Source organism: Mobula birostris, chromosome 4 (assembly GCF_030028105.1).
Source record: "Mobula birostris isolate sMobBir1 chromosome 4, sMobBir1.hap1, whole genome shotgun sequence".
NCBI lineage: Eukaryota > Metazoa > Chordata > Chondrichthyes > Myliobatiformes > Myliobatidae > Mobula > Mobula birostris.
In genome coordinates this window covers 20,970,708-20,994,727 of record NC_092373.1, presented here as the reverse complement: position 1 = coordinate 20,994,727, position 24,020 = coordinate 20,970,708, and the positions used below count along the sequence as shown (strand labels likewise).

General features: G+C 44.2%; 1 protein-coding gene across 1 annotated transcript in view; it reads left to right on the top strand.

Annotated features, from left to right (window-relative positions):
• Positions 1-24,020, top strand: part of LOC140196204 (glycogenin-1-like) — a 98,155-nt gene that overhangs the window by 28,081 nt on the left and 46,054 nt on the right. Inside the window, exons 2-3 of the mRNA XM_072255001.1 lie at positions 1,075-1,210; positions 13,329-13,503. Coding sequence (XP_072111102.1) covers positions 1,075-1,210; positions 13,329-13,503 — 311 coding nt within the window. The remainder of the gene's footprint in view (positions 1-1,074; positions 1,211-13,328; positions 13,504-24,020) is intronic.

The window sequence follows — 24,020 nt, the reverse complement described above, 5'->3', positions numbered from 1 at the left end:
ACTGCCAATTTTCATTTATGAATGCAATGAATGAGAGCCCCAGGTTAAAACAAACTGTGTGTAACAAGAAAAACCTGAACTTTTTAACTTTATATGACCTTTCCTCAGGAATACAAAAAACTAGAAATCACAGCTTTACATTCCAGAGAAGGGATTAAGCGAGCAAAAACAACGTGGTGACCAAGAGAGACTCAATTCACACCATCAGCAGTGACGTACTGGTCTGAGAGGGTGGGGAGGCCTTGCTAATCTTAGCTGCTAAATTTGTCAAAGAGTTATGAATAGAGGGAGATGAAGGATAGGAATGCAGGGGAAATTGTTGGGAAGTGTGAAATGCAAATGTAATTACTGACAATCTGAAAGTTGAAAACTTTTCATTGTATCTGGCTAGTTCTGATACAAACAGGAAAGGTGGGTTATCTGAAATTGGTACTTGTTGCACACACTTGGTTGAATTGTGCTCTGAGGGCTGTACCATGCCTAGTCATGTAGTGAGATGCTACTTTCTTGACCCTGCAGTTTCATTACAGCAGTGTAAGATTCCATAGGTGTAGAGGTTAGAAGACAAATCAACATTTAGGGCAACCAGAAGTTTGCGTCATCCTGCAAGTAGATTTGAGAGTTCCACAAGGCAACTGCACAATCCATATTTGTTTTTCCAATGCAGAGAACACACTGAATGCAGCCCACTAAACCAGTTCTGATGAAAGTTCATTGACTTGAAATGTAAAATCTGTCTCTTCATTTTACTCTTTCTCTCTGAGTATCCCACAATTCCAGCATCTCCAGTTTGATTACTGTTTCGATTTTTAACAGCAGCCTTGTTTCAGTGACACTGGCTGGCTCCTTCCTGTACTGCTTTCCTACATTGTTCATTCAGTGCTAATGAGGAAACATTACAGATAAGGAAACGTTTTGAAGTATTTTGTGAAGAGTGGGTATTTTTACTGAAAGCTGCTTTCTGCACCAGGTACTGCTTCTCTAAAAGGCTTGAAATGACAATTGAGTAAATGTTCATGACCTTAAATACAGGTTGGAACTGAACAATATCATGCTTTCTTATTTTATTTTCAGATCAAGCCTTTGTAACGCTAGCAACTAATGATCTATATGGGAAAGGAGCCCTGGTGCTAGGAACTTCATTGCGAAATCACAAAACTACAAGAAAACTAGTGATTCTTGTTACTCCCCAAGTAACTGACAACATAAGGTACTTGTATATAGCGTTCGGTGGTTGTTTATACTCGATCTGGGCACAATTTCGTTCCACTTTGGCACATTTAACAGTTCCCATTGTCTGATTTGAAGATCTTGTACAGTTAAAAATAACCAATTGACCCAACAGCTTTGACCATTCCCTCCCTTCTCTTTTCCTCCCCCACACTCACGACCTGCCTCTGGTTCCCCATGTTTTTCCCTTGTATTCCATGGTCCATCATCCTCTATTAGATTCTTCCTTCTTTATTCCACCGTTCAGCTCCTAGCTTTTCCCAACACCCTCCCACCCACCTACCTTCTTCCTCACCCTGGTTTCACTTCTCACTTGCCAGCTTGTACTCCTCCCCCACCTTCTTATTCAGGTTCCTGCCCCCTTCCTTTCCAGTCCTGATGAAGGGTCGCTGCCCAAGACGTTGACTCTTTCATTCCCTCCTTAGATGCTGCTTGATTTGCTGAGTTCTTCCAGCATTTTGAGTGTGTAACTTCGATTAGCTGCATTGACTTTCCATTAATTAGTCTACTATCATTTCTCTGACCATTTTTAGCCTGCCCCCCTCTCTCTCTCTCTCTCCCCCTCCCCCTCCCCCCCCCTTCTGTAGTTGGTATGAAGATCAAAATGTGTTGAGCAGAAAACTCTCTTGTGGTCTTTTAAGTGGTTCTCACCTTGAATGGCATGAGCCCAAATTTATATTGTGCTGCTGTGGACAGTTAATGATCACGTCCCTGAGCAGGTTGTGATGGGGCGAGAACAGAATTATGGGAAACTGAAGAAAAGTGTCAGTTTTAGTTTTACGGACGGCATAAAGAGCTCTGAGGAGAGATGACGGTCTCTCTGAAGTTGGAAAAAATTTTTGCAAACAATCAAAAAAAGATATGGCAGGAAAAGAAAATGGAATAGAATTGCAGTGGGAGAAAGTCATAGTGCTGGAGTTTAAGAATGTTTTTGAAAAGAAAAAGTATGGAAATAAGTTAATTTTGGGTTGTTAGAAATCAAAGCCCTGTTGTAAATGTTGAAGCAATAATAATGATGTGGTATTTGTATCCTAGCTTCTGACATGAGAGAATATGCAGTCACCAATACAGAAAAGCTTATTTTAAACTATTATCCAGTTTTTGATTTATTATTTGTAGTGTGATAATGGCCACAATGTTTCAAACTATCTTGTTTCACCACTTGACTTTGTATTTTGGCAAATCTCATTGTTTAATCATTCCTGTTTAGAAACCTAATCCCAAACTTGGTGAAAGGTGATGGATCTGTTCCCATGTGCAGATATAAATGCTGAAAGGAAATCAGTGGATAGGCAGATGAAAACTGAACAGCTTTAGAAAAGCAGATTCTGGAGGTGTGATTTTAAAAATGTGTATGGTATAACTGGTACATTGGAACATTAATTGAGTCCGATGAGAACACGATGACCTTAGAGATGAATGATAGGATCTGAACAGTAGGGTAATGGACAAAATGAGCATTGAGAAGGCCTGAAAGATTGCATTAAATTGAATGTAACTAAATTCTGTACAACTAACTCCAAGCTGGATTCACTCCAATAGAATCTTTTATTATTCTGTCCGAGTCAGGAAAGGTTTTGACATAGAGGCATTGAACAAAGTAAAATACAGATGGACTCTTGTCAACCTGACTTGAAATATTTTTATTGTGTTTTCAAAAATAATCTGGATTGGATGTGCGAAGATCTTTGAATGAATGACCGAAGCAGCCCTACCTCCCCCAGCCCTATGACCCCTCTGGGATCAGCACACCTCCAGTAACTGTCCCCACTCTTGCTTGTTCTGTCATTGTCAATCATGGTTTAGGTTGCCAAAGTTCTAAGTTTTGGAACTTTCTTCTCTTTTGAAGATGGTTCTTCAGTGTGCATCATTTTCTCCTAGGCCTTTGGTTGACTACTCTTGGTGGCTAGGTGCCAATTTTTTCTTGAAAATTGCGGCTATGAGGCACCTTGATGTTTTGCCATTTAATAGAGCTCCATTTGCTGTGCTTTGTTTCCAGAGCTCTGCTCCCTAATTAGGTTTAGGCTTGGCCTGTGATTTACATTTTGTTCGATTTGCAGGCTGCTGAGGGATGTTCTGTGGGATCTCTCTGCAAACGATAGGACACTAATGAATGAAGCAGTGCAATACCAGAGAGTGCATCTGCTGGCACCACTTCGTAAATGGAGTCTGCAGCCTTGGAAAGAATCTTTACCTGTGCTGCCCACAGGCTTTCTTCATGGTTTTATTATAGAAATCAGTGATCACTGTCTGTGATTAAGTTCCTTCTAAGCAAATGGGTGTGGACCTTCTCACATCTTTTGTACAAGTATTGCAACTATCAAATACTGTCTATCTATGTTGATCCTTCTTGTATCTGCCTTCATCAATACTTTATCTTGGGTAGTAGGGTGGAGATGCATCTCTGCCAAAGGGGGCGTAAGATGCTCCTTCCCTCTGCTAGCCTGCAGGTCACCCTTGGGCAAGGTGTTACACTTGCTTCGCCCCCCCCCCCCAAAAAAAAAATCAGAGCCATGTGAAACCATGAGAGCATGTGGTGGATGGTCGTATGAGCAGCTGGTGCACATCACCTGGTTACGCAACCACTGACGCCAGGCAGACAGTCTCTGAAGAGTATTGATAATTGATAAGTTAATAATGGGAAGTTGGATGATTTAAAATCCAATAAAAGACAACTAAAAAGCCGTAAGAAGGGAATCAATGAAATATGAGGGCAAACTAGCCAATAATGTAAAGCAGGATACTAAAAATTTTCAGTTTTATAAAGAGTAAAAAGGAGGGGAGAGTTGATATTGGACCACTGGAAAATGATGCCCGTGAGGTAGTAAATGGGTACAGAGAAATAGCAGATAAACTTAAGAAGTACTTTTCATCAGTCTTCACTGTGGAAAATATTAGCAGTGTGCCAGAGGTCCGTGAGTTTCAGGGAGCAGGAGTGAGTGCCATTGCTCTTACAAAGGAAAAAGTGCTTGGCAAACTCAAAGTTCTTGAATTGGATAAGTCACCTGGACCAGATGGACTACATCCCAGAGCTTCAGAGAGGTTGCTGAAGAGATGACGGATACATTGATTATGAGCTTACAAGAATCACTTGATTCTGGCATGGTTCTGGAGGACTGGAAATTTGCAAATATCATTCCACTTTTTAAAAAGGGAGGAAGGTGAAAGAAAGGAAATTATAGGCCAGTTAGCCTAACCTCAGTGGTTGGGAAAGTGTTAGAGTCCATTATTAAGAATGAGGTTTCGGGTACTTGGAGACTAATGATAAAATAAGCTGAAGGCTGCAGTGAAGGCCAAGTATATTTAAAGCAAAAATTGATAATTTCCTGATTGGTCAGGGCATCAAAGGTTATGGTGAGAAAGTGGGTGTATGGGGTTGAGTGGGATCCCGGTTCAGCCATAATGGAATGGTAGAGCAGACTCGATGGGCTGAATGGCCTAATTCTGCTCCCATGTCTTATGGCTGGGGTCACCTGTCTTGTAAAGAGATTGCCCAGAAGAAGGCCACTATCACCACATCATATAACATGGCATATAATGAATGAACATGCTTGTTTGACCGGTACTGTGGCTTCTATCTAGATGAATACACTTGTAAGATAGCAGTATATTTGTTTTGAGTAGTGTGATCGACTCATCATCATGTCCGCCATCTTGTGATCACCAGTATTTAGTTTCTTTGTGTTCTTTGAGTTCTCTCTGGTTTTCAACACGTTCTGACTCAGTGTTGGGAGATTTCCTGAATTGACTTATCCCTTAAATGCTTCTTGGTTCTTTCCTGTCCTTTGTCACTTTCTCCCTGGTGTTTGACTGTGGCTTTTTCTGGGCTTAATCCCAACTGGCATAATGCCATCTTAAAAGCTGGAATTTAGCGAGCACCATTCACTCCATAGATCAGAGTGTCATCGAGTCATTATATGGTAGGAGGGAGGACATTCGGCCTGCTAAATTCATGTCAGCTCAGTAAGGCATTGCAGTTGGACCTACATCTCCCCTCTGTGTCCAAAGATCTGTAAACTTCTTTCTATTCAGTACCTATCTGGTCAGCTTTCATTGTCTCCACTTCCACCACCCTAGTGGGCATTGAGTTGTAGATCAACACACACAAAATGGTGGTGGAGTTCAGACATGATCTGTGGAGAGGAAGTTAACAGTCGATATTTTGTGCTGAGACTCTTCTTCGTTGCTCAAGATTTCCTGCATCTGCAGATTGTCGTACTGAATTGTGGGTCACTGATACTTATCGCATAACCATGTTCTTTCTTGATTTCTAGCTGAATATTTGTCCAAACATTTAAAGCTGTCATCTGTCATCTCCTCTAACTTCACAGCTTTTCTTTGCCTATTTTATGTAAACATGAGTCTTGACCATCTCTATCCAATCTCCTCTCAGCTCTCCGATATAGAAAGAAGAAATCCAGCTTTTCTGGGTGATGCTCGGTGGTAAAATCCTTCACCCCAGAACACTAAGTCTCCTTGGCACCTAGTGAGGGCCTTCACATGGGATGTAGCACCAAAACTGTTTATAGTCCTCTCATGGCTTTTCATGTTTGTTTTTAATCAGTTGTTAAATCTTCTAAGTATGTGCTGCCATGTTTATCAGTGGTTAAATCTTCGTAATATGTCCTGGCAATTCACAGGTCTACAGATCTTGCACTTTTTAAGAGTTGTTCCACTCGGTCTGTGTGTTTTTCTTCCCCAGCCCTTTTGCCAAAATGCATTATTTCAGACTTCTCTTTATTAAATTCCATCATTTACCTGTCTCCCCATTTGGAGCCTGCTGTAATCAACTGGTATGAACCTCTCTAATTATTTTTAAGTTTAATAACTGGCCATTTTAAAATGTGACTTTATCTCAATATCCCATGATATTTACGTCAGAAAGAAGGCTACTAGTATTAACTCTTGGGCAGTACCGTGTCCTGCCACTTCCCAATGGAGAAGAAAACACATGTATTACAGTTTGCTGATTTGTGCCATTGTGTCTAACTTAAACCAAGGTGACACTGACTGCCTCTCTTTTAAACTTCAGTTTTCAAATTTCAGAGTAAATTTATTATCAAAGTACATGTATGTCACCATATAAAACCCTGAGATGCACTTTTTGAGGACATACTCAGTAAATCCATAAGAATAATAACCATAATAGAATCAATGAAAGACCTCACCAATTTGGGTGTTCAACCATTGTGCAAAAGGTAACAGACTGTGCAAATACAGAAGGAAAGAAATGACAACAATAAACAAATAAATAAATAACAAATATCGAGAACATGAGATGAAGGGACCTTGAAACTGAGTCCATAGCCTGTGGGAACAGTTCAGTGATGGGGCAAGTGAAGTTTGGTGAGGTTAACCCCTTTGCTTCAAGAGCCTGATTATTGGGGGGTAGTAACTGTTCCTGGATCTGGTGGTGTGAGTCCTGAAGTTTCTGCTGGCAGCAGTGGGTAGAGAGCATGATGCTGGGGTCCCTGATGATGGATGCTGTTTTCCTGCGTCAGCACTCCGTGTCGTTGTGCTCAGTGGTGGGGAGGGCTTCACTGTGATGGACTGGGCACTATCCACTACTTTTTGTAGGATCTTCTGTTCAAGGACATTGGTGTTTCCATACCAGTCTGTGATGCAGCCAATCAAGATGCTGTCCAGCACATGTCTATAGAAGTTAGTCAGCATCCTCTTTGATACTTTGTCAAATACTTGATCCACATGGCATCGTCCAGAGCACTTTCCTCATCAAGTAAAACAATTTAGTAAATTTGTTCAGACACTGCTGCCTTTTACCTCAACTCTGATTTCTCTAAGTAGCTCCTGATGTTTTTGTGTGATTACTTATGTCTTAGATTTTGCCCACCATGATACCAGCAAGAAGAGAGCATGATTGGGCTCTTGGATTCTGCTTTCCTGTGGCACCACTCCATGTAAACCTGCTCTTATTATCTGGATCAGTCAGTCAGTCAGTAAGCCATAAGACATAGGAGTGGAATTAGACCAGTCGGCCCATCAGGTCTGCTCTGCTAGTCCATCATGGCTGATTCATTATTCCTCTCAACCTCATCCCTTTGCCTTATCCCCATAACCTTTGATGCCTTAGTTAATCAAGAACCTATCAACTTCCACCTTAAAAATGCCCAGCGGCTTGGCCTACACAGCGATCTGTGGTCATGAATTCCACAGATTCACCTCCCTCTGGCTAAAGAAATATTTTCCTCATCTCTGTTCTAAATGGATGATCCTGAAATCTGAGGCTGTGCCCTCTGGCCCTAAACTTCCCCACTATAGGAAACACCCTCTCCACATCCACTGTATCCGGATCTTTTGATATTCAGTAGGTTGCAATGAGAACCCCCACCCCTCATTCTTCTAAGCTCCAGTGAGTACAGGCCCAGAACTATCATAAGCTCCTCATATGTTAACACTATCATTCATAGGTCATTCTCAAGAACCTCCTCCGGACCTTCTCCAATTCCAGCACATCTTTTCTTAGATAAGGGGCCAAAAACTGTTCACAATACTCCAAATGTGGTCTAGCCAACGCCTTATAAAGCTTCATCATTACATACTTTCTTTGTATTCTAGTCCTCTGGAAATGAATGCAAATGCTGCATTTGCCTTCCTTGCCACTGACTCACCCTGCAGGTTAACCTTTAGGGAATCCTGCACACTGACTTCCAAGTCCCTTTGCACCTCTGATTTTTGAAATTCCTTGCCTTTTAGAAAATAGTCCACAGCTTTATTCCTTCTACCAAAGTGCTTTCCCTCAACACTACCTCCACCTATCTTCATATGGTCCACAAACCTGCCCCAGAGCCATCAATTCCTTCATCCAAACCATTGACATACACCGTGAAGAGAAGCAGTCCCAACCCTGACCTTTGCAGCACACCACTGGTGTGGCAGCCATCCAGAAAAGGCTCCCCTTGATTCCCACTCTGTCTTCAGCCAGTCAGCCAATCTTCTATCCATGCTAGTATCTTTGCTATAATGCCACGGGCTCTAATCTTGTTAAACAGCGTTATGAGTGGCACCTTGTCAAAGACCTTATGAAAATACAAGTAAATAACATCCACTGACTCTCCTTTGTCTATCCTGCCTGCTTGTTGCTTAAAGAATTCCAACAGATATGTTAGGCAAGATTTCCCCGTTAGAAAGCCATGCTGACTTTGGCCTATTTTATCTTGTGCTTCCAAGTATCTCGGAACCTCATCCTTCATAATGGACTCCATCTTCTTTCCAGCCACCGAAGTCAGGCTAACTGGCCTGTAATTTCCTTTTTTCTGCCTCCCTCCCTTAAAGAATGGACTGATATTGGCAATTACCCAGTGCTCTGGAACCATTCCAGAACCTAGTGCTTCTTCAGAGGTCATTGGTAATGTTTCCACAATCTCTTTAGTTACCTTTTTCAGAACCCTGGAGTGTAATCCATCTGGTCCAGGTGACGTATCTACCTTCAGGCTCTTCATCTTCCCAAGCACCTTTTCCTTAGTAATAGCCGTGACACTCACTGCTGCTCCCTGACACCCTAGCACTTCCGCCACTTTTCTGGTGTTTTCCACAGTGGAGACTGACACTAAATACTTAGTAAGTTTGTCTGCCATTTCTTCATCCCTCATTACTACCTCTCAATCATCATTTTCCAGTTGTGCAATATCCACTCTCACCTCTCTTTTACTCTTTATATAGCTGAGAGAAAACCTGGTATCATTTTATATTATTGGCTAGCTTGCCTTCATATTTCATCTTTTCTACATGGCTTTTTTTTAATGTTACATGTTGGCTTTTAAAAACTTCCCAATCCTTTACTTTCCACTGCGTTTTGCTATATTATATGCCCTCTTTTTTGCTTTTATGCTGGCTTGGACTTCCTTTGTCAGCCACAGTTGCCTCATTCTCGCTTGAGAATATCTTTTTATGTTTGGAATATATCTTTCTGGCGCCTTCCAAATATCCCCCATGAACACCTGCAATTCCTATTCTGTCATCATCCCTTTTGGTGTCCCCTTCCAGTCAACTTGGCCAGCTTCTGTCTCACGTTTCTGTAATTCCCTTTGTTGTTGTTCAATCATTTAGTTGAGTCTGACTCTTCATGACCTCATGGTCCATAGGGTTTTCGTGGCAAGGAACGGATGTAGATTGCCGGGCCTTTCTTCCACGCAGATACTGCTGGTTGGGACCCAGTTGGGTTTGAACACTGAACCATCTGCTTTGAAGTCCAGTGCTGATGCCACTACACCACCACCCTTACTCCACTGTAGTACTGATACATCTGACTTTAGCTTCTACTTCTCAAACTGAAAGGTGTATTCTATCATATCATGATCAGTGCCTCCTAAGGGCCTCTTTACCTTGAGCTTCCTAATCAATCTGTATTGCCCCTAGTGGGCTCAACTGCAAGTTGCTCTAAAAATCCTTTCTAATACATCCTTACTTTCAACTTACTTTACTCTCATCCACTGACTCTGCCAACACGATCCTTTTTGTTTCATTTGACGGCATCCTTTTCTGTGCTAAACACTGACACAAAGTATTCCTGCTGAAGCAGTCATTCACTGTGACATGGTCTACTCAAATGTGCTCGCAAAATGACCTCGCACTAAAGAAAGCAAATATAGAATGAGTGATGGCTTGCAGAGCATCTTCAAGGGTGACCTTGAAGTTCCAGTGACTTAATTTTCACTCTGTCCTACCTTCACTCTAACTTCTGCCTTATGCTTCCTTTTCATTGGTGCCCAACAGAAGGTGAGGCAGCATTATCATATTCCATCTGGGCACTGGGCACAGAGCTCTTGGTTCTTGATAGTATATTTAATAATTTTAGGGAACCACTCTTTTGTTTTTTCACCTTACAGATGTAAGCATACCGTTCTTTCTCTCTAGCACCTGCAGTAGCCAGCTTGCAAAGTAATTGTCACTTGAAACAACATTAGACGGCGCCTGATCAGTTATATGTTGAACATGGAACACTACAGCATAGGAACAGCCTCTCTGGCCCATGATGTCTATGCCATCCAACATCCCAACCAAGCTAATCCTATCTGCCTCCAGATGGCCCATATTTAGGGGCAGCATGGTAGTGAAGTGGTTAGCATAATGCTTTATAGTACCAGCAAACAAGGGTTAATTCCCACTGCCACCTGTAAAGAGTTTGCACGTCCTCCGTGTGACTGCGTGGGTTTCTTCCGGTGTTCCAATTTCCTCCCGCAGTCCAAAGACGTGTCGGTTGGTGGGTTCATTGGTCATTGTAAATTGTCCTGTGATTAGGCTTGGATTAAATCAGACAATTGCTGGTTGGCGCAGTTCGAAGGGCCGGAAGGGCCCTATGTTAAATCAGCCAGTACAATCAAAGGCTGCACTCACCTCAGGCTTTATCTCTTCTTGCTGCCTGTGCTGTATCTAATAAATAATTTTAAATAATAATAAATAAATCTTTCCATTCCATGTGCTCACTAGATACCTTGTAAACATTGTTATTTTAGCTGTCTCCTCTGGCATAGCATTCCAGGCACTGAACTCTCTTTTGAAAAAGTTGTCTTTTAAATCCCTTTTAAACTACTCCCCTCCCCCACACACACCTTAAAGCTGTGCCCTCTAATATATCACAAAATGGCGGCCTCTGAATTATTTGACATTTTCCTCATGCTCTCTCAAACCTTCCTTTTCTCTGCAACCTCACATCGCTTTTTCCAGTTCCATTAAAATGAAACATACACTGTTTCTCTCCCCATGCATGCCACGTCCCTTGCTGAGTGCTTCTGGCATATTCAACTTTTAATACAAAATATTGAGTAAATTCTGGCCTACTCTCCACCCTAACCAATGGTCATCTGCTAGGCCTGCTCTTCCCTTATATTCTCTGTGAGCCACTTCATTTTCCAAGCATTATTAAGTTTCAAATTAGTAGTGTACCTTGTGTTTCTACTTAGATCAGAGGTTCATTTATATTAACCGAGGGGTCCACGGGCACCATGTTGAGGTACAGCATGGAAAAGGACCATCCGAACCTTCAGGCCATGCCTCAGCAATCCCCCAATTTAATTTCAATCCTAGCCTAATCAAGGGACAATTTACAATGACCAATTAATCTACCAACTAGTATAGGATATGGAGCACCCAGAGGAAACCCATCTGGTCACGGGGAGAAGCTACAAACTGCTTACAAGCAGTGATGGGAATTGAGCCCCGGTCGCCTGCACTGTAAAGCGTTGTGCTAACCACTACGCCACCGGGCCACCCTGTGATGACGGGTGACGTGCTGCTGGTGCATTCAACATATAGAAATCGTAAGCACACAGTGATTGCAGTAAAATAGATACAGTTTGTATGCTTGTGTCTCTGTCAACATAAAGTGCTTGGTTTGGCAACTGCTGTGCTCGAGACCACAAGAAACAGCTCACACACTCCAGACTCCCCTCCATGGACTTTGCCCATAGTACTCGGGCCTTGGTAAAGCAGCCGGCATAATCAAAGGCCCCAGTCATCCCAGGCTTTATCTCTTCTTCCTGCCCTTCCCCCACCCCCACTCCTATTGGGTAGAGTCCAACAGGCTCAAGGGCAGCTCCAGTCCTGCTCTTGAATTGGACGGCCCCCCAGTACAATAAGAGGGGCTCTTGACCTCACAATCTACCTTATTATGGCCTTGCACCTTATTGTCTGCCTGTACTGAACTTTCTGTGTAATTTTTACATTTTATTCTGCATTCTGTTCTTGTTTTCCCTTGTACTATCTCAATGCACGGATCTAATGAAATGATCTTTATGGATGACGTGCAGAACAAAGTTTGTCACTGTACCTCGGTACATGTGACAATAATGAAGTAATTTCCACCGAAGGGTTTTGGCCCGAAACGTTGACTGTACTCTTTTCCATAGATGCTAAGTTACTCCAACTTTTTGTGTGTGTTGCTCAGATTTCCAGCATCTGCAGATTTTCTCTTGCTTGTAATTAATGAATCTCTATTCTTTCATGTAATGAAGTACCTTTACACAGTATATTACAAGTATCTCTGCATTATGTCACTAAGTGTTCACAGAAATCATAACAAACGATGCATAACTCCAGCCATATGGGTCAGTATGTTCTCAGGTGCTATCTCTGTGCAAGTTACGTATTTTCTTCTTTACACTTGGGATCCACGGGCACAGCCTCAAAATAAAGACCTATGCCTTTAAAACTGAGATGAGAAGGAATTTCTTTGGCCAGAGGGGTGGGATTTGTCACCACAAGAGGCTCTGACGACCAAGTCATTGGGCGCATTTAAGGCAACGTTTGACATGTTTTTGATTGATTAATAAGGGGGTTAAGGTTTATGGAGAGAAGATGGGAGAGCGAGGCTGAAAACAAAATTAGCTGTAATCGATTGGTGGAACAGACTTGCATGCGAGGTCAATTTCAATGTTTAGGAAAAGTTTGGACAGGTACATGGATGGTAGGGGTTGGAGGGCAATGGTCCTGCTGCAGGCCGATGGGAGTAGGCAGTTTAAGTAGGTTGGCACGGACTAGGTGGGCCAGAGGGCCTGTTTCTGTGCTGTACTTTTCTTTGACTTGATGAGCTGACTGGTCTAAGTCAGCTCCTCTATCTTCTGATCTTATTCCCCCGCAACTGTGTGGATTTCCCCCCCAAGCGTTCTACTTTCTTCCCGCAACCCAAAGAGTGTGGATTGCTAGGATGATTACCCAGCATCAAATACTCCTAGTGCAACTATGCAATAGAGGAATCAGCATGCAAGAGGGAATGGGTTACATGGGAATAAATGTGGGATTGGGGTCGTTCATCGAAAGATAAAGAGCCTTCAGTGTCATAAGGAAATGAATGTAAAATGTTGGGATTCTCATTTAAATGCAGCCAGTGGCATTCCTTTGGACCTTGGGATGTTGCAGTTTGAGCATTTTCCTGGATTACTCAAAACTTAAAAGATTGAAGACCAATTAATCTTTGTGCTAGCAGTCTCACCCACATGTCGAGGCAGTAACTCTAGTTTGGGGTTGATTAAAATTATTGTACATGAGCTTGAGTGGAAGGCAATAGTGATTTTAAGTTCTGTAAACCCTGAAATGCAAAATCTGTGCTTATTGTTCTAAACCCCATCTCCCTCTTTCTGCAGATCTGTACTGGAGAGGGTCTTCGATGAGGTTATTGTCGTGGACGTGCTGGATAGCAAGGACTCAGCTCATCTGGCCATGATCAAGCGGCCTGAATTGGGCGTGACCTTTACAAAGTTGCACTGCTGGGCTCTCACGCAGTACTCCAAATGTATATTTATGGACGCAGACACACTGGTAAGCTTTGGATTGCTAAGTGTCTTGGTGTGCGCATGGAAGTTTAGCGGTTAGTGTAATGCTGTTACAGCACCAGCAGTCTGGGTTCCATTCTGCCACTATAAGAAGTTTTTATGGTCTCCTCATGACCAAATGTTTCCTTCAGGTGCTCTGGTCCCCCCCAACAAAAAGAGAGATGAAGAAATCAGCTTTGGTTTCCACATGTAGATGGAAACGTACGGTGAAATGCGTCATTTTGCATCAAATCAAATCAGCAAGATTTGCGCTGAGCGACTTGCAAAGTGTCGCCAATGTAGCATGCCCACAACATGCTAACCCTAAGCCATACATCTTTGGAATGTGGGAGAAAACAGGAGCACCTGGAGGAAACTCATGTGGCCACAGGAAGAACATGGTCACCTAGCAGCAGGATTGAAAGCCTGACCCTGTGCAGCTGGTGATGTAACATTTGTGCCAATCGCTTTGCCACTGCCACACAAAAAAAGGTGTACAGGTTCATAAGTTAATTGGTCATATGGGTGTAACTGAATGGCAGGGGCTTGTTAGGTTGGGATGTCCTGTTCCTGTGCTGTATCTCTAAATAAGTAGATTAATGAATTGCATCCACAAGAAGCCCGTTAGGTTTGCCGTTTCAGATATTTGTTCAGTGTTTCTCTGATGGAATAAAGTCAAGATGTTTTGTGTTGATGAAGGGTAAACAAACTGCCTGGAGCAAAGTAATCTCAGCAAAGTAAGTTCAAAGGAGAGGTGCATGGAAAGTTTTGTTTTCTACACCAAGAGTGCCTGGAGTACCCCACCAGGGCGCTGGTGGAGGCAATTACGTTGTAGGTATCTAAAAGGCTCTGACTCAGGCACATGAATGGGCAAAGAATAGAGGGTTAGGGACATTGTGTGGGCAGAAGGGTTTGGTTTTATTGTGCACTTAATTAGTTCGGCATGACACTGTGGGGCTGAAGGGCTTGTTCCAGTGCTGTACTCTATACTGGAAATCCGAAACAAAAACAGAACATGCTGGAAACACTCAGGAGGTCAGGCAGTATCTGTAGAGAGAGACAAACAGTTAATGTTTCAGGTTGGTGACAGTGACAGGAAACATTTTCCCTCTCATCCCTTCTCTTCACCTCCCCTGCCCTTATGATCTACTTATCACCTCTGGTTCCCCCATCTCCTTCCCTTTTATTCCATGGTCCACTGTTGTCTCCTATCAGATTCCTCCTTCTTCAACCCTTTGCTTCTTCCACCAATCATCTCCCAGCTTCTCACATCATTCCTCTCTTCCCCCACCCACTCACCTTACCCTTCAATTGGTCTCACCGGTCACCTGTCAGCTTGAATTCCTACCCCCTACCTCCACCCCTTCTTATTCTGGCTTCTTCCCCTTTCCTTTACAGTCCTGAGGAACATAGAACAGTACAGACCTTTCATCCCAAGGAAGGGTCTCTACATTCATCATTTCCCTCCATGCATTCTGCCTGGCCTGCTGAGCTCCTCCAGCAGTTTGTGCGTGCTGCTCAAGATTCCCAGCATCTGCAGAATGTCCTGCACCTTTGACATCAATCTATTTCTTTCTCCCTGGATGTTGCCTGGTATCCTGACTGCTTCCAACATTATTTTAGTTTGTCCATGGCACTTCTTCTGATCTAACAAGCCACTGAATGGTCAGTCAGGACTTAAGTCTGGTAAGATGGTGGAATGCAGCGTCCTCTCCAGGTCTAACCAAAGGTGTATTTGTCCCTGCATTACATCTGTTTTACAATTGCCAGACACTGCCTCATATTAAGAACATTAAGTACTGTAGGTCTACCCCACTAGCAAGTTGCTCAAAGCAAAGGAGCTGGACTGGTTGTGAACTGTGTTGCCGCCCATGACAGGAAGGCGTTGGAGCCAGTGTGTGGTCCAACAAATGGTGCAAATGATTGTCTTGGATGGTTTTCCTGTGATTGCAAGGCACTGTTGGACATTGGTAATTTACAACCCTGGTTCATTGGCAAGACTGATTGCAGGGAAACTGACGGGGCTCGGTTGTAGTGTGGACTTGCACGGTGGGCAGCCATGCTGGGTTGTTAGCTAGCCCCTTCCAGTTGGTGCATTTCTTTGGTGGAAGGTGAGCTGGATTGCGTTTGTCTGGGGCTGCACCAGCGTGTGATGATTGGACTGCTGTGGACCTCATCTTCAGAAATTCAGAGTAAATTTATTAGAGAACATATATGTCACTATGTACACCCTTGAGATTCATTTTCTTGTGGGCATACTCAGTAAATCCAAGAAAGATGATAGAATCAATGCAAGACCATATCCAACAGGACAGATGAGCAATATGCAAGAGAGAAGAACAGACTATACAAATACAAAAGAAAAAAAGAGAATTAATAACAGTAAATAAATAAGCAATAAATATTGAGAACATGAGATGAAGACCCCTTGAAGGTGAGACCATATATTTTGTGGGAACAGTTCAATAGTCTGATGGTTGAGGGGTAATAACTGTTTCTGAACCTGGTGGTGGGTGTCCTTGAGGGTTGCTGCTTTCCTGCAACAGTGCTCTGTTTAGACGTGCTCAATGGTGGGGAGGGCTTTACCCATAATGGACTGGGCCGTATCTGCTGCTTTTTGTAGGACTTTCTCTTCAGGGGTGTTAGTGTTTCCAAACCAGCCTGTGATGCAACCAGTCAATATATTCTCTACTACACATCTATAGATGTTTGTCAATGTTTTAGATCTCATGCCAAATTCTAAGGAAGTAGAGGTGCTGCTGTGCTTTCTTTGTAATGGCACTTATATGCTAGACCCAGAATATATCTTCTGAAATGATAACATCAAGGAACTTTAATTTGCTGGTCCTCACCACCTCTGATCCCCTGACGAAGCCTGGCTCAGGGACGTCTGGTTTCCTCCTCCTGAAGTCAACAATCAGCTTCTTGGTCTTGCTGACGTTGAGTGAGAGACTGAAAATCTGTCTGAGTGGTACCATAATAACAATCTCCCTCCTATGTGCTGGTTGTCAACAACATCCCAACTCGCCAGACTGTGGTCACTAACGCAAACAACACATCTCACTGTAAGTTCCGATGTACATGTGACAAATAAAGCTGGCCTTTAACAAGGTCTGGATTAATTGGGAAGTCAGGCACAAAATTGGCAGATGGAATTTATATTTATTTATTAATCATATGTATGTAGAAACATGAAGTGAAATGAGTCAATGAGCAACCCAGTCCTAGGATTTGCTGGGGGAAGTCCGCAAGTGTCGCTAGGGTTCCAGTGCCAACTTAACATGCCCACAACTTACTGACGCTAACCTTTACACGAGGAAACCTGCAGATGCTGGAATTTCAAGCAACACACATAAAAGTTGCTGGTGAACGCAGCAGGCCAGGCAGCATCTCTAGGAAGAGGTACAGTCGACATTTCAGGCCGAGACCCTTTGTCAGGACTAACTGAAAGAAGAGCTAGTAAGAGATTTGAAAGTGGGAGGGGGAGATCCGAAATGATAGGAGAAGACAGGAGGGGGAGGGATGGAGCCAAGAGCTGGACAGTTAATTGGAAAAAGGGATATGAGAGGATCATGCTACACATGCCCTTACACGTGCTCCCTTACTACCATTCAGGGCCCCAGACAGTCCTTCCAGGTGAGGCGACACTTCACCTGTGAGTCGGCTGGGGTGATATACTATGTCTGGTGCTCCTGATGTGGCCTTCTATATATGGGCGAGATCCGACGCAGACTGGGAGATCGTTTCACTGAACACCTACGCTCTGTCCGCCAGAGAGAGCAGGATCTTCCAGCAGCCACACATTTTAATTCCACATCCCATTCCCATTCTGATATGTCTATCCACGGCCTCTTCTACTGTAAAGATGAAGCCACACTCAGGTTGGAGGAACAACACCTTATATTCCATCTGAGTAGCCTCCAACCTGATGGCATGAACATTGACTTCTCAAATTTCTGCTAATACCCCACCTCCCCCTCGTACCCCATCCGTTATTTATATACACACATTATTTCACTCTCTCTCCTTTTTCTCCCTCTGTCCCTCTGAATATACCCCTTGCCCATCCTCTGGGTCCCCCCTCGCCCCTTGCCTTTCTTCCCAGACCTCCTGTCCCATGATCCTCTCATATCCCTTTTGCCAATCACCTGTCCAGCTCTTGGCTCCATCCCTCCCCCTCCTGTCTTCTCCTATCACTTTGGATCTCCCCCTCCCCCTCCCACTTTCAAATCTCTTACTAGCTCATCTTTCAGTTAGCCGTGATGAAGGGTCTCCGCCCGAAATGTTGACTGTACCTCTTCCTAGAGATGCTGCCTGGCCTGCTGCATTCACCAGCAACTTTTATGTGTGATGCTGACCTTTTACGTCTTTGGATTGTGAAAGGAAAGTGGAACACTCAGAGGAAACCCACACGGTCACAGGGTGAATGTATAAACTCCTTATAGCAATAGGAATTAAACTCCAATCTCATAGCTAGCACTGTAAAGCATTATGATGACTGCCTTTGCTGGTGTGGTGGACAGTGAAGATGGTTGTAACCTTAGACCTGGAGACTTGCGAATCATAGCACCTACATTCTCATCCAAATTGTCATCTCAAAAGAAGTCTTTGTATGGTGGTAGCTTGATGAGTAACACTTCAGGAATAAATTGTCCTGACTGTCAAAGGACTATGATCGTTCTGGAGGAGGCGATCACTGAGCATCTTGGGCAGAATTGCTGATGTGCACTGAAGGTTTCACTCCATAACTGTATGTGAAAATGTCCCAGAATTTCCTGCCCTCCGTTGAGGTACAGGAAACGGTGAGGCTGGGAGCGGGCAGGGGTCTCCCTGATCGTTACAGCAAGCCTTCACCTCAGGTTCTCTTTCATCTGAGATTGACTCCTCTTCTTGCTCGCTACTTTATACTAGCTTTCTTCCCTCTGCACACACAATCCTGATGCACGGCCTCCACCCTGAAACGTCAACCGATCCTTTACCTCCACAAAACTGCTTAGTTCCTACAGCGGTCTTGGATTTAACTTCAAGTTCCAGCATCTCCGGCCTTTTGTGCTTCCATTTGACTACCCGGCTCATTGTGGGTCAGTAGCAAGCTTTCCCCCGCTCCTGTAGAAGTTTTTCTGGCAATCTCTTGTCAGGATAAAGGTCTGGGTCATAGGCAAGGATGGGGGGAAGCTGAGGGTTGTGAGAAAGTAGAAGGTGGATGATGTCCGGGTCCAGGCCCAAGTCTTTGAGAAAGGAATGACCTGATATGTGGACCATTCAAAACCGTGTTGAATGGATTGAAAAGGCAGGGCGTTGCGACCAGAGGCGAGGGTCGAGCTGATTCTGCTCGCTGCTCCATAACGTTGGCTCTGCTATTTGCTGCAATGAGGCTGAGTCTGTGGGCCTGTTCCAGGCTTCACGTCTGCGAGCTCCACAACGATTTGCTTCGCCCTGTGATGAGGCTAGGGTTGCCAACTTTCTCACTCCCAAATAAGGGACAAAAGTAGCAGTCAAGTACAGGACACTTGTGTTTACTCTGGAAAAAAAACTACCATGACCATGAAGCCTTGCGCTGGCACCTATGTACGCATACATGACATGCACATACATGACGTGCCGATTTTTTTTTCTCTACAAATCGGTTTTGGCTTAATCTTCCCGATCTGTGTATTTATCATATCATTCCTGCTTTTACTATATGTTAGTGTTATTTTCGGTTTTATGTGTTATTTGGTATGATTCGGTAGGTTATTGTTTGGGTCTGGGAACGCTCAAAAATTTTCCCATATAAATTAATGGTAATTGCTTCTTCGGCTTATGAACGGTTTCATAGGAACGCTTTACCTTAGCGGGGGAAATACGGGACAAGGGTGGTCCCATATGGGACAAACCAATTTAGCCCAATATACGGGATGTCCTGGCTAATATGGGACAGTTGGCAACCCTAGATGAGGCTGAGTCTCTGGGCCTGTTCCAGGCTTCACGTCTGCGAGCTCCACAACGATTTGCTTTGCCCTGTGATGAGGCTGAGACTGTGGGCCTGTTCCAGGCTTCACGTCGGCGAGCCCCACAATGATTTGCTTTGCCCTGTGATGAGGCTGAGTCTCTGGGCCTGTTCCAGGCTTCACGTCGGCGAGCCCCACAACGATTTGCTTCGCCCTGTGATGAGGTTGGGTCTGTGGGCCTGTTCCAGCTGCTCGGGGGTTCAGGTCCATGGACTCATTTTTGCTCTGAATGCTGTTGCTTGCTTTCATTGATTACACAGTTTGTGTAATTTCTTTTTACTCTCTCTGCATTTCAGGTGTTTGGTCTTTTATTTTCAATGGGTTCTTTTGAGTTTCTTGTTTTGCAGCTGCCTGTAATGAGACGAATCTCAAGGTCATATAATATATGCGTACTTTGATGATCAATGTGTTTTGAATTTTGGATTGCATAGTTGTGTCTGATTTTCAAAGTTGTACAGTATAGGAGCAGACACTTGTGCCTATTGAGTCCATACACAAAATCCTACACTAATCCCATTTGTAATCCTCAACAGATTCCCATATTTCCATCAATTCCCCTCCCAGCATTCAATTCATTCGCTCTTCTACGCACACGAGTGGTAATTTACAGTGGCCACCAGCCACACATCTTTAGGATGTGGGAGGAAGCCAGAGCCCCCAGAGGAAACCCACATGGTCTCGGGTAGAACCTGTAAACTCCACACAGACAGTACCCATGTTCACGATTGAACCCTGGTCACTGGAACTGGGAGACGGCAGCTTTATTAGCTTCAGAAGGATGCAGCATGCATGAGAAGGTGAGTTACATGGGAAGGTTGGCCACACTGGGCCTTTACTCATTGAAGTGCAGGAAAATGAAGGGTGACCTCAGAGGTTTATAAAATCATCAGGGGTATGGATAAAGTGAACAGTCATGGGTATCTCTCCAGGGCTGAACTCAAAACTAAGCGGGCAGAGATGAACGATAAGAGTGGAGAGATTTACAAGAAACCTGAGTGGTAATTTCTTAACACAGGTAGTAATGAGTACATAGAGTGAGCTGTCAGTGCCCTTGTGGCTAAAGGGATCAGGGGGTATGGGGGAGAAGGCTGGTACAGGGTTCTGAGTTGGATGATCAGCCACGATCATACTGAATGGCAGTGCAGGCTCGAAGGGCCGAATGGCCTACTCCTGCACCTGTTTTCTATGGTTCTATGTTTTTATGTCAGAGGAAGTGGTCAAGTCCATAAAACTATAAGACATAGGAACATAATTTACCCTATTGAGTCTTGGGTACAAATGCAATATTTAAGAGGCATTTAGATGGTACTTGAAAAGGGAGGGTCTTGGAGGTTTAGGGGCCAAATACAAGCAACTGGGACCAGAAGGGAGGGTGCTGTGGTTGGCATGAACTAGTTGTGCTGAAGGGCCAGTTTCATGCTATATTACACAGATATTGTTGTCGAGGTAGAGGCAAATTCATTATCAGCATTTAAGAAACTCTTGGCCACATGGAAGATAGCAAACTGGAGGCCCGTGTCGGAGTGAAGTAAGAGTAGGTTAAAAGGTCAGCACACCATTGTGGGCCGAAAGGCCTGTACAGTGCTATATTCTATGTACACTATGACTCTAATTGCACCCACTTGCTACAGGACACAGCTGTTTTAATACTCAGCTTAGCTGGAGTATTGACTTGGTGCACTGGGAGCATCTGCCTCTGATCTCCTGGTGTCCGATGACAGGACACCCTCTCCCGAAATGCAGTTTATCCTTCCCATCAGGTGACTGCTTTGTCCTGGAAGTAACTCCTTGAGCGCTGTTTGGTTGCAGCTGTCCAGGAAATTGGACACGCCAGGCTTGTGATTTGAAGACGGCGGAATCACTTTCAGCTGTCAGGAGGTGAGGTCCCTTAGAAAGGTCAACGTTACGTTGGTCTTTATTGCCGAGGGATTTGCATACAAAGGTAAAGATGTCTTAATATGATTTATTTCAGGCCTAGTTAGATCACACGTGGAATAATTTATTTGTTTATTGAGATATAACATGGAAGACGCATTTCCGACCCTTCAAGCCTCACTGCCCAATTGCCCCGATTTGACCCTAGCCTAACCACGGAGCAATTTGTAATGACCAATTATGTCTTTGCATTGTGGAAGGAAACTGGAGATTCTGGAGGACCCGTGCAGTCATGGGGAGAAAGTACAAACTCCTTACAGGCAACATTAGGGACGTGAACCTGGGTCACCTGGTTTGCAAAGCGTTGTGTTAACCACTACACTATCATGCTGCCCTAGGCTTACAGGTTTGGCTTCCTTGCCAAAATGTTGATTCTATTTGCTACAGAGCTGGTGGAGTGAAGGATAAGAGATCTCAGTGAAATGTTCTTTGTAGAGCTCAGTGGGAGAATGCACGAAGAATGATTCCTGTGGCTTTAGAGACAAGGACCGTTTGGGTGGGGGGGGCGGTGTTCACAATCTCTATATAATAAAAACTTTATTTAAACAGAGTTGCGTCCTTGGGCTGTGTTGGTTGTTGGCACATTTCGCTGTATGTTTCGATGTACATGTGATAAATAAATGAATCTGAGCAACAAACAATCTATTGGAGAAACTCTGAGTGGGGGTCAAGCAGCACCTCTGGGTGGGGGTCCAATGTGGCCAACCTTCCCGTGTAACAGACATTCTCACCCGTCTGTTGGGGGTGGGGGATGCAAGAGGAATTATCAACATTTTGAGTTGAAACCATCCAAATTTCTCCCCTCCCACCCCAACAGATGCAGCTTAATTTCTTAAAAGATGCTGTGGAGGCCAGGTCACTGGGTAGATTTAAAGCAGAGGTTGATAGGCCCTTGATTAGTAAGGGCATCAACGTTATGGGGAGAAGGTACGTGAATAGTGTTGAGAGGGATAATAAATCAGCCACGATGGAAAGGCAAAGCACACATGATGGGCCAAATGGCCTAATTCTGTCCCTATGTTTTATCAGAGGATGTTGAATCTTTGGAATCGTCCTCCACTGAGATTCATTGAGTGCCTTCTGTCACAGCAGGGTTCCATGCATTTTGATATATTGTAGGGATTCTGGGATTGGACAGGAAAGTGGTGTTGAACAGACAATCAGAATGATGTGGGACAGGTTTGAGGGGCTGAATGGCCAACTACTGTTTCCTTTGTTGCTGTACAGGTCACAGGATACCCATCCTCTGACTTGCTTTTGTAGTCTCTATGTTTTGTCCCTGGTCCACTTTCAGAGACTCCAGAATGTGAGGTTTCTGATATTTGAGTTCTGACTGGTTACATCATTTCCTAGTGTGGAAACTCCAATACACAAGAGGCTACAGAGAGTGCTGGACTATATGCGTTCCATCACGGGTATGGTTCTCCCCACCATTGAGGATATCTGCAAGAGATGATGCCTCAGGAAGGCAACATCCATCATTACAGAGACTGCCATCCAGGCCATGTCCTCTTCTCCTTACTGCCATCAGCCAGGAGGTACAGAAGCCTGAAGAACCACACTTCATGGTTCAACAGCTGCTTCTTCCCCGCTGCCATCATGTCATGGGCAATCACTCTCGCCTCCCCCCTGGAATTCTGCTGTTGTCCATGCTCATTCTGAGCCTACCGCTGGGTGGTCGTAGAGTCATCTGGCACAGAAATGGGACCTTTGGCCCACCAAGCCCTGTCAGAATCCCCATCGGGCCAGATTTGTCTATCCAGCTCATGGGGATCTAAACTGGGCTTCATGGATCAGTACAGGCCCTTCAGCCACAATGTTGTGCCAACCTTTCAACCTACGCCAAGATCATTCTAACACTTCCCTCCTGCAGAGCCTTCCATTTTTCTTTCATCCATGTGCCTATCCAAGTGTCTCTGAAATATCCCTAATGTATTTGCATCAACCACCAACCCAGAAGTGTGTTCCATGCATCCACCACTCACTGTAATAAGAATAAAACTTCTGCCATTTCTCTATACTTTCCTCCCAACTCCTTAAACTTGTGCCCTCTCATGTGAGTCATTACTACCATGGGGATAAGGTGCTGGCTATTCATTCTACCAATGCTTCTTATCACCTTAATAACTGCTATCAAGTCACTTCCCATCCTCCTTTGCTCCAAGAGAGAAGCCCGAAGCACACAAATCTATCCTCATAAAACATGCTTTTAATCCAGGCAGCCTCCTGGTAAATCTCCCTTGCAATAATCTCCTCAGTGAACAGGTTGTGGAGAGCAACACACATCAAAGTTGCTGGTGAACGCAGCAGGCCAGGCAGCATCTGTAGGAAGAGGTACAGTCGACGTTTCAGGCCGAGACCCTTCATCAGGACCCTTCAACTGAAGGAAGAGTGAGTAAGAGATTTGAAAGTTGGAGGGGGAGGGGGAGATCACTCTTCCTTCAGTTAGTCCTGACGAAGGGTCTGGGCCTGAAACGTCGACTGTACCTCTTCCTAGAGATGCTGCCTGGCCTGCTGCGTTCACCAGCAACTTTGATGTGTGTTGCTTGAATTTCCAGCATCTGCAGAACTCCTGTAGGTTGTGGAGAGCAAGTGGTTT